This window comes from Aethalodelphis obliquidens, unplaced genomic scaffold (assembly GCF_003676395.1).
Source record: "Aethalodelphis obliquidens isolate GAN/ISIS:26980383/991018 unplaced genomic scaffold, ASM367639v1 scaffold10, whole genome shotgun sequence".
Taxonomy (NCBI): Eukaryota; Metazoa; Chordata; class Mammalia; order Artiodactyla; family Delphinidae; genus Aethalodelphis; species Aethalodelphis obliquidens.
In genome coordinates this window covers 32,353,178-32,365,244 of record NW_020837954.1, presented here as the reverse complement: position 1 = coordinate 32,365,244, position 12,067 = coordinate 32,353,178, and the positions used below count along the sequence as shown (strand labels likewise).

The 12,067-nt window shown below is 34.1% G+C and overlaps 1 protein-coding gene across 7 annotated transcripts in view; it reads right to left on the bottom strand.

Annotated features, from left to right (window-relative positions):
- KIAA0586 (KIAA0586 ortholog) overlaps positions 1-12,067 on the bottom strand; it is a 106,557-nt gene that overhangs the window by 25,843 nt on the left and 68,647 nt on the right. For all 7 annotated transcript variants that reach the window (XM_027111376.1, XM_027111374.1, XM_027111373.1 and 4 more), the window contains 2 exons: positions 6,423-6,577; positions 2,748-2,856 (listed from right to left, as the gene is read on the bottom strand). In XM_027111376.1, coding sequence (XP_026967177.1) covers positions 2,748-2,856; positions 6,423-6,577 — 264 coding nt within the window. The remainder of the gene's footprint in view (positions 1-2,747; positions 2,857-6,422; positions 6,578-12,067) is intronic.

Below are 12,067 nucleotides of genomic sequence, written 5' to 3'. Positions count from 1 at the left end.
CACTTTGATACATATTTTCTGAGCAACATATTTCATCTACAAATAAGAAAACTGAAGAATGCTGTGGTTTTCAAACAACTTTGACAACTAATCTGTCCTAGCATTTAACCATACAACATATGTTCTAATTTTCCCCCATTGATTATAGTATAGCCTATTTGACTTTCTAATTATTCTTTATTATGCGGTTCTTAAAATTTTAAGAGAAAAACTAAAGAAGAAAAATATTTTTAAAAGTGAACTATTTTAATACATCACTTTATAGAATTTAATTGTTCCTGGGTTCATAACAAATAAATGGATTGAAAACTAGTCTCTCATTTGTACTGAAGAAAGTTAACTGCACAGTGAAAGGGAAAAAAATTTTAATGACTTACTAAATTACTTAAAAAGTTTGCTTTCACTATAAAACTGTTAGACACATTAATCAGGACTTAGAATCAGATAAGTGGTATCATGTGCTCAAAAATATACCCAATGAATTAAATACCAAAAGAAACAGATATTATCTTTCAGAATTCAATTCAATTTCTCTCTTTTGTATTAAAATCTGAAAGTAATAATCAAGCGGAGAGGAAGGAGACAAGTACTTTAAAGATATCCCAGAAGCACAGTGCTAGAACCTATGTCCTACCATATCGTCAGTCAATTTTTAATGGATGATCACTAAACTACTGCTACTGCTAGTAAACGGCTTGATTTCTTTATATACATATATTAAACTACTATGCATTTCAAAGTGAAATACATAATACTTCTTCCTGAAACAGCCATAATTTGGGCTTCAAGTATTCTTAGAAGCATTTATCTTCCAGAAAAGATGTGGTTTTGATTCCCTTGTGATAAGGTGAATTTCCTTCATTATCTTCAAGCCCTTTGTATATGATAGGATTGAATTCCTTCAAGGTCACTCAAAGTTGTGAAAGCCCTAGAGGATTATTTTGGCACTCTGACTCTCTTATTCTTTGAAACATTTGGCAGTGTATCAGAGCTTCATCAGAGAAAAAAATTAAATCCACAAAATTTATAGGGGAAAAAGTCATAACTGACTATATTTGCCAAGGGAATTATATTCATTCAAAAAATATTTAGTATGGAGATATGTATCAATTATAGAGTGAAACACTTGGCTCCTATTTAAGATGTTTTATCTATAGCCCACTGGGTATTTATTTATCTTGGTTAAAACTGACATAGGCCTGCGGCTCTCCTAACTTCTGTATTGCATGTAAAATTAAATGAAAATAATTTTTACACATATTAAATCCAACTGTTCTAGATTCTTTCTAAATAAAACTTCCTCCTACTAGCTAACACATTGGTTTCTTTTATTTTTCTTATGATTTTTACTGGCATTAAATGTTAACTGCACACTATTATTTAATGACGTTGTAAGTCAACAAAAATTTAAATATTGCCATCTTGTGGTCAGACATTCATATATGTGAAACTGAAAACAATGCCACTTTCCTAAAGAGAGGTATTTACCCTTAAAATCTTACCAAAGATATTTTCCTATCAGGTGAGAAAAATGATCATACAACATTCTCCAAGGAGACAAAATTCATTTATAATTTTAAGAAATTATAATTTAAAAAAAAAAAACAAATTAAATATACAGTCATTGATCATGAATAGTAACAGAATTCAGTAGAAGGACATCAAGTCAGTCCTGATATTATCTTAGAAATATTCATTTGCTTATATCTATATACTGTCATGATTAATTTTTAAACACAATGAGGAAAGTGTTACAGGTAATTTTCCATAGGATTTTAAGATATAACACTAACACTACTGTACCACTGTTAGGTTTTAAAAAGCGGTCAGGAGGGGAAAGTTCTGAAAAGCTGGAGCAAGAAAGGAACAGAAAACAAGCAGGAAAGTAAAAACCTAAACCTCATATAACATAATCTTAAGCACTTCCTCATTTAGGTCCTCCCTAAACTGCCAAACAGTTACATTTGTAATTATATTGGCATTCAATATATGAGATAAAAAAACACAATTACAAAAGTGAAGAAAAACATTCCACTGCTCAAAATACTCCTAATACTTCTACCTGGACTGTAGACAGAAAGTTTTTAAACAGAAGACATCTTAATTTCTACTGCCAAATTTCAGAATTTAGGTTATATAAAATTTAAATGACAAAGAAGCAAGAAGGCAAACTAAGCACAAGGCCAACAGCTTTGCAGAAACACAAAGACAACATCAAATGCCGGGATGCTGACTGCAGAATCATTTAGCCACACAATTTTGGTAATCAAGCAGTACAGAAAAGTTCATTCATATGATAGCATCTAACATGAGTTCTTTGTTTTCTAACTTGTACCTGTTGATCAAATCGCCACACAACATAAATAGCCTTTACAAAGTTCCTCAACAACCATAACCATTGCCTTTATATTATAATTTAAAACAGACAACTATGATACAGATACAGACTTATACATAGATAAAAAGACACTGACATTCAATTGTACAAGAACCAAAAGGTAAGATTAAAATAAAAATACTACCTAAGAGTTTTTAAAATCCATTAGAAATAGTGTTTATTGGTAAAGAGAACTAACAAATATACTCAAATACAATACCAGATTCTTTATCCCAAAGGGCTAAATCAAAGAAAACAAAAAAAACCCTAGAGAATAAGAATAAAACATATAAAAGAATTCTCATTATATATGTGTTCAATTCACAACATATATCAAACTCTTATATTATTACAAGGAAACAAATCTTACCTTGTTGCTGTGAAAGTGAAATATCACATTTATTTCTTACACGTATTAAACGACTTTGAACTGGCTTGTGTTCAACTTGCTTAACACCTTGGTCTTGTTTTTGTTGGTACTGAAGAATTTAAGACATGAAGTCATAATATTATTTTTTAAGTTACTTTAAAAAGATTTGAGCAATTAAATTATTTAGGTGTTTATTATATAAAATTTGGATATCATGCATGCTTTCTAACTACCAAATGGGTGATGGAGTACATATTACTAAAGAAAAGATATTGCAAATAAAATCTTTCAAAAGATTTGGGTAATATACACAGATTTCAGATATTCAAATCATTTCTATTTTTCCTAGAGAAATCAGAACTACTTATAAACCAACTATTCTAGATACATACATGATGGATTTAGACAGGATAAAAACTTAATTTGACTGTAAGCACTTCCATATAACCATTTTTGCATAAAATGAAAATCTGCATAATGCACTGCAATTTTCAAAGAGCTTTTATATATAATAACATCACTGAATTCTCACAAGTGTTGAGTAGGTATTGTTACCCTCCTTTGCCATTCAAGAAAAGTACACTCTACCATAAGCCCCATCATCTCTCTTCCTTACTACCACCTAACGAAATTTGAAATTTACAGTAGTCACAAATTCCTTCACAATCACACATTACAAATTGTGATGACTTTAGCCATTTTCTTTCTCCCCTTTCCTGTTTTATGAGCCTAATTAGGAATGAGTCTCTGAAAACAACTGTCAGATATAATCTGACCGGAACCTAAAAAGGTATCTCTGAACTCTTAACAACAGATACAAGCAGAGGAGAATGTGAAACACCTGTCCACATGGACTCAAATGTAACCACTCCAGTTCTGGCAGGTACTTATTTATCTACAGATAAAAATGAGTAGCTTTAGTCTGCAATAATAACAACTAGCCTCACCTCTGGTCTTCTAAGTTTAGAGCCATTAGTCATATAGGTTTCTTCCCTGAAGGAAATATTATTTTGGTGTGTATTTCTAAGATGGGTACTATGACTCTTTTGTGCTGCTTCAATTTAGAACCTTCCTACTGGCTCCCTTCCTTAACCACAGGGATTAAGAGCTGAGTATTGTGGAGCTAAACTGCTCGTGTTCAAATTTGGCTAAGTCATTATGTAGCTTTGACCTTGGGTTAAGTTATTTAACCCCCCAATACCTCTATTTTCTCATTCATCAAATGGGGATGATAATAATAACAACTACCTCAGTAGGTTGTTAAAAGGATCAAACGAGTTAATACGTAATGAACTTAGAACAGCCTCTGGCAGAGTAAGCACTATAAACAAGTGTGTGCTAGTATTAGTACTAGCCATATTTCTCTGTTAATAAAAGAAATCTAACAAATGAATTTTTTTGAAGCCGTTCTTCTGGTAACACCTTGCAGTTTTATTTTAAAACAGGCCAATAATTAAAGGAGAGCAATCTTTCTTTTATTTTTTAGAATATCTTTATTGAGGTATAACTGATAGACAATAATCTGCATGTATTTAAAGTGTATCATTCGTTAAGTTTTGACATATGTATATACCCATGAAGCCATCATCACAGTCAAGATAATACGATGAACATATCCACCAAGCTCAAAATAACCTGAATTCCCTCCTATAACGATAGATTAGTTTGCATTTTCTAGAATGTCATGTAAGTGGAATCGTAAGGTATGCACTATTTTGGGGGAGTGGGGGTTCTGGCTTTTTCCCCTCAACACAACTTTTGTGAGAATCGTCCATGTCACTGTATGTATCAGTAGTCCATGGCTTTTTTCTTTTTTAATAAATTTATTTATTTATTTTTGGCTGTGTTGGGTCTTTGCCACTGTGTGTGGGCTTTCTCTAGTTGTGTCGAGCAGGGGCTACTCTTCGTTGTGGTGCATGGGCTTCTCATTGCAGTGGCTTCTCTTGTTGCGGAGCACTGGCTCTAGGCGTGCGGGCTTCAGTAGTCGTGGCACACGGGCTCAGTAGTTGTGGCTCGTGGGCTCTAGAGCACAGGCTCAGTAGTTGTGGTGCACGGGCTTAGTTGCTCCATGGCATGTGGGATCTTCCCGGACCAGGGCTCGAACCCGTGTCCCCTACATTAGCAGGCAGACTCTTAACCACTGTGCCACCAGGGAAGTCCATCCGCAGCTTTTTATTGCTAAGTAGTATTCCATCTTATAGATATGCCACAACTTGTACATTCAGCAATTGATGAATATTTATGTTGTTTCCAGTTTGGGGCTACTACCAATAAAGTTGCTATGAACATTCATGTGCAAGCCCTTGCTTAGACATATGTGGTAGTTTCTCTTGGGTAAATAAATACCTAGGAGTGAAATGTCTGGGTCATATGGTAGGTGTACATTTTATCAATGCTTTTTAAAGAAATTGCCAAACTCTTTTCCAAAGTGGTTGAATCATTTTACATTCCCAGCCAGCAGCATATGAGAGTTTAAGTGCTCCACACCCTCGCCAAAACTTGGCATGTTAGTCTTTTTAATTTGAGATGTTCTAATGCCTGTGTAGTAGTATTTCCTTGTGGTTTTAATTAGCATTTCCCTAACGATTACCGATGTTGAGAATCTTTTTATGTGCTCACTTGCCATCAGTATATCTTCTTTAGGTAAGGTATCTGTCCAAAGATTTTATCCATTTTTTAATTGGATTGTTTGTTTTCTTAACATCGTATTCTGTGAGTTCCTTATATATCCTGCATATAAGCCTGTTACCAGATAAGTGATTTGCAAATATCTTCTCCCAATCTGTAGCTTGTCTTTTCATTCTTTTAACAGTGTGTTTTGAAGAGCAGATATTCTTGTTTTTGATAAGACCAGTTTATTAATTTTTTTCTTTCATGGATAGTGTTATTGGTGTCATTTTTGCCTAACCCAAGGTCACAAACAATTTTTCTTTTATTACAGAATTAATTAACAGATACTTATTCATGACTAGTTTTTTCCTGATCTTTGCTTGGTCACAGGTTATTAATACTGAACCCTACATAATAGTGTGTTCCATAAGCAATCTTTATTTTATATACTTTTGGCTTTCACCCTCAACACCATGCAATGCAACACAATACCATACCATGATGACTATTTATTGAATAAATTAATCTACAGTGAGATTACACAGATTAAAAAACTGTATTTAATTTAACATGAGCATTTTTTTTTACACCTTGGAGAGTAATTATCCTATTTTTTCAGTACACAAGATTGCATGGGTCATTGGCTTAACTCAGTATGAAATATCTCATACTTTCACGGTAACACACTTCACAAATTTTAAAAGAATAAATTTTTATTGAGTACCTATTATGCACAAACTACTAAACTAGATATTGCAGGGGAATATAGAGGTGTAAATGATAATAGCTATCTAACTTGGTAATAGGCATTTTTACATACATTATTTTAATCTTTAATTTAAAGATGAGGAAATTAAGGCTTAGGAAAAGGCTAAGTATGTATTCAAGGTCACAGCTAGAGACTGGATGAGCTAAGATCTATAGCCAGGCTTGAGTTAGTGAAAAAAGGAGGCATGATTTGAGGCTGTCTGACTCCAAAGACTGTGCTCTTGACAGTGTTCTATGCTAAGGCAATATTGTTACCATTCTGATTTAAGTAAAGTACAAGTGCTATTAATTGGGTACCTGAGGAAAATCTTCAGCTGCTACTGATAATTTAACATCATCTTCTTGTGTTGTCAGAAGTTTTGTGGGAAGGGCAAGGTGAGGATCTGGCTGCAACTCCAATTCTCCCAAACTCATTGGACCATGACTAGCACATAAATCTTCATAAATATCATCTGTTATCAAGTATGTAAACAAAAAGTTAAAATAAATTATTTCTTAGAAAAAGAAAAATTGGCTAAAATTACCAATATTTCTTACCTGCTGAATTAGAAGTACTTCAACAGAAAATACGTGTCACCAAGCCTTCACTGCAATTAAATCCAAAGCTCATAGAGAATGCAAAAAGTACCTATGTTCAAACAAATCTATGGACTATTCTAAGGTTCCAATCAGCAAGCCGTTCACGCAGTCCACACCCAACACTCACTCCTACACACCAACTCCTAACACTCCAGATTATTTTTTCTATCAATAAGAGTCAATAGAATACTTTCCATCTAAAATGTAATCTTAAATCAAGGGGCAATTTCCTGACTAGAAAATGTTGGTATTGCTTAGTTCTGTTCTGGTATTTTTCTTCAAAAGATCAAGCTCCTCTTTTCCTCAACCAAATGGCATCTCAATGAAATCAATAAAAAGAAGACAATAAGAGCAGAGATAAATATTTATCTACTAATATCACTGTACATTTACATTACATTTTATACTCCAAGCACTTTCACATATAATATCTCATTTAACTTGAACCTCACAATCATTCTGTAAGGCAGGAGGATCCGATAGTTTTATAACTGTCTTTCACTGTAAGGCTCAGGGAAGTTAACTGTCAAAATATCAGAGCTAAGAGGTGAAAAGGAACTAAAATCCTCATCTTTCAACTCCTAGTCACTGTTCCTTATTTCACATTCTCGCTAAATTATTTCTAAGAAAATTGTTTTTCCTAATTAATGGTCACCTTTTAAATATAGCACAATGCAGTCTCATTTTAATCAGTAGAAATAGACCTGAAGCACTATACATAAATTGTTTTAAATGAAATGACATTTTAAAGACCCCACAGGTATTTTCTATTTAAAAGCAGTGTGTGGACAATTTCTTAGGTTTAGCAAATAAGCACTCTCTGGTTTTTTTATGTTAATCTATATTTTTAGGTGGGTTTTACATAAAGCAGAATACATACACTGACTTTTAAGTTTTACCTTTCCAGAATTTGATCTACACAAAACAATTTCTCAAAATTATTACCTGTTTTATTCTCATTTTATTTATAAGATTAATTTAAATAATTGTAATAACATGCATCATTTAGAGCAACCATTGTTCCAAGCCTCACATTGGCCTTTTTATATTCTGATATGGCTTTTTCTATTCCTATGTCACTTTTCCTACATTTTCTTAAGACTGGCAAATGAATTAAAAGAATTCATACACACATAAAAACTTTTTGTACTGATTATATATGATTATATACCTAGAAAGCCCTAGACTCCCTAGTGAGGAAAAATAATTTTATTAGACGTAATAAGACAATTTGGTACTATGACTGGATACTAAAAAAATATACAAAAGTCATTGGTTTCTCTCTATATTATGCAATATGCACTTAGAAACAGAAAAATAATCTTTTACTATAGTGACCAGAACTGTAAAATAATTAAGAAAGGTATAGAAGAAGAAAATGAAGAAAATTATGAAATCTTATTGAAGAGCACAAAACAAGATCTGGACAAATAGTAAAATACATAAAATGTATTTTTATACATACATATAAAAATGTCAATTCTTCCAATATTAATATATAAATTAGCACAATTCCAATCAGGGTGATTTTTAATTGAAAAACATAATTTTAGAGTTTATATGGAAGGATAAATGCCTGAGAATTGTCCAGAAAAGCTGGACTTTTTTTTTTTTTTTTTTTTTTTTTTTTGGTTCGCGGGCCTCTCAGTGTTGTGGCCTCTCCCATTGCGGAGCACAGGCTCCGGATGCGCAGGCTCAGCGGCCACGGCTCACGGGCCCAGCCGCTCCGCGGCATGTGGGATCCTCCCGGACCGGGGCACGAACCCGTGTCCCCTGCATCGGCAGGCGGACTCTCAACCACTGCGCCACCAGGGAAGCCCCAGGAAAATTTATTTTAAAAAGTAAACTTGCCCTATCAGATAACAGAATGTACCATAAAGACACAGTATTCCAATGTGTTTTAGATCCTAAGGAATCTAGAATACTTAGAATAAAGAATCGAAAGAAAAAAATTCCTAGATCTATGAGAATTTAATATACAAATTGGTTGATATTTTAATTCAGTAGGAAAAAGATACATGATAATTGGCACAACTGACTACTTATCTGGAAGAAAATCAAATTGAACTTCTACCTTACACCACTTGCAAAAATAAATTCCAGATAGACTTAAATATAAATATATACTAAATAATGAACTTGCAAAAAGAATCTGAGACTACAGGTATAAGCTTATATTGGGGGAACCTAACCATGTGATGAAAACACAGGAAGTATAAATGATGTAAATAATTCTATAAAATTTTTTAAATTATATGGAAAAGAATATAAATAATGTCAATGAACAAAGTACAAATCTGGGAAAAGACATTTGCAATACAGATGATAGAAAATATCTAAAATACAGAAATAGTTCTTACAAAGTTACAAGAAAAACTTAGAACCTAACAGACGGGGGAAAAACTTAAGTAGGTAATTCACAGAAGAGCAAATACAAATAGCCAACAAACATAAACTCAGCAGTAGTCAGCCATATCTTTATACTTTAACTGACAAAAATAAAAATAGTAGTAAACACAATTTCTGGAAGCGATATAGAGGGAAGGTTGTAATATATTACTAATAAAAATAAAGTAGTTTAAATTTTTAAGACAGCAACTTGGTATATCTATTTTAAATTTTTAAATATATTTTCCCTTGGGCCCAGTAACTACTTCTGGGAAACTATTCCCTAAATATAATGCAGCAATATGTTAGGATACACACGTGTGAATATTTACTTTAGCACTGTTTATAGTAGGGACGAAATGATAATAAAGTAAATATTCATCAACAGAGCAATGATTGAATACATTATCGGAAATCCATACTAAAAGTGGATAGAAAGTCAATAAAAAGATGAATTTAAGCACTACTACTTGACCTTGAGTAATTTCTGCAGGGTTTACTGGGTGAAAACAAAATGCAGGTGAGTGTGCATGACACAATCTCAACTTGTAAAATAACAACAAATACACACACATCGTATGTACCTATCATGTATACTGTATGTGTGTGTGTATATAATTATTATATATGCATAAGGAAAAAAAACCAGGAAGGTTACATACCAGAATCTTAACATGAGTTAAGGCATAAAGTGGGACAGGAGAAAATGTGAGGAGGAGGGGTAGATGAAGAGCACTCAAAAAAAGTCTATAACTTAAAGTAATATATGATATAATCGTATTTTATTTTTATGTAAAATGATATGTGGATGACGTATGGGTGTAAGGAAAAAAGTTAATTGGAAAGGACACAAGGGGGCTTCCCTGGTGGCGCAGTGGTTGAGAGTCCGCCTGCCGATGCAGGGGACACGGGTTTGTGCCCCAGTCCGGGAAGATCCCACATGCCGTGGAGCGGCTGGGCCCGTGAGCCATGGCCGCTGAGCCTGCGCATCCGGAGCCTGTCCTCCGCAACGGGAGAGGCCACAACAGTGAGAGGCCCGCGTACCGCAAAAAAAAAAAAAAAGGACACAAGGTAGATTGCGATAAAAGAAGAAAAAAATTAAATATAGAAACAAAGAAAGTGTATAATCAAACATCTCCCAAAAGCATTAAAAGTGCATAATAGCTTTCAGCTCATATGACACCCTATCACTTAACCTATATTTACTGACTATGCTACATACTCTGCTAGATGACAGGGCTATGACAGTGGACAAGATAAAGTCTCCATTTTCAAGTGAGATTACAAATCAGTGTGATAAGAGCAACATTAGGCAGGCGACATTAGAGGACTACACAGAGAGCATATTTGACGGTACCTAACCCAGTGATAAGGGATCAGGAAAGGATTCCATGACAGCAATCACAACAATGTTGAACTTGATGTGTCACTTCTAAAAAGTATGCTCATTGAGTGTAATGTACGTTAGTTAGCCCTTTGTAAGAGAGACACTTAAAGTATTATTCCATTCAAGACAAATTTAATTAACCATAATTTAAAATCCCTAATTTTACTTTTCTAGAATCTTACTGCTTTGAAAAAGCAACCATGGTAGACTTTCAGAGAAGACTAAGTCTGCTTGAATTGCCAGTGCCAGCAGCAGCTTTGGTTCTTGCCTGTCTAATAAATTATTCCATTTGTATGAAACCCAAAGGTACCTCAAATTCCACATAGATGAAACCCCACTCATTCTTATTTCCTCCTAATTCTGTCTTTCCTCCAGAATCCCTCCCTCCCTCAGTGAATGGAAATACCATCTATCCAATCATTCTAGCCAAAAACCTGGAGTCATCTTAGACCCTCCCTTCTTTTGCACCTCTCATATTCAACTAAGTCTTGTCCACTCTCCTCCTCAAATGTCTCTCAAGTCTCCCTTTTCATATTTCTTCGCTGCTGAATAATGTCTCACCAGGTTTACTTTAATAACTGTCTAAGCCAGAGGCTCCTTGCCTCCAGTCTTAATCCTCTGCAATCTATCCAACACACTGCACCTCACATGATCTTGCTAAATAAAAGGCAAATATGATCATGTCACTCATTTACATACAATCTTTAATGGATCTGTGAATATCACAAAACATTCAGAATTGACAGAAATTCAAGACTGAATTTTCCATGGGCATAAATATAAAGTAAGATTGGAATTACTTTCCGTTTTGCACACAAACGAATCTCTACTGTCTTAGAGTAAATCGAAAAACCACTTGATATTATTATCTATATCCACCTGGTTTCTGCTACTGTTCCAATCCCATTGCATCCTAAAGTCTAATTCACTGATAAAGTACTTACATTTCCCCGCTTAAGTTTCACTGTTTTGTTTTTTTTTTACTTTATCCCCTTGTCTCATTGCATATTCTGCCTTGGAGGTTTCTCTTACACTTACTACACAGCAAACATCTATTCATCATTGAGAACTCATTTCAAGTTAGCTCCTCACACATGAAGTCTTTCTTGATTGCCCTCCCCAGTTACAACTGACCTGTACTCCCATCCCATACAGACTGCTTCACAATAACTACAGTAATTTATTGCATGTTTTTGCCTTCTCTCTACTACCTCTACTAGGGAAAAAATTCATTATGGATAAGGCCTTACCAGGTTTTATATTCCTACCACCTAGACTGTGCTTAGAGCAGAGCAAGCACTCAAAAAATATTTTCTGAATAAGTAAATGAATAAACTGGAACGTGCTTATCACACTTCATCATCTGGCTGATTTCTCTAAGATTCAGTTTCACATTGGCTCTTGTGGGAAACCTTCTCTGAGCTCTCACGTGTGGGCTGTTCCTCCTCTGCGCTCCCAAAGCAGTCTGTGTTGTGCATTAATCACACAGTATTAAAATTCCTGTCTCATATTCTTCTACACGAGTTTGTAAACTTCGAGAGCAGATGTCTATTACCTCTGCATCTCAAGACCCTAATATTGTACTAAT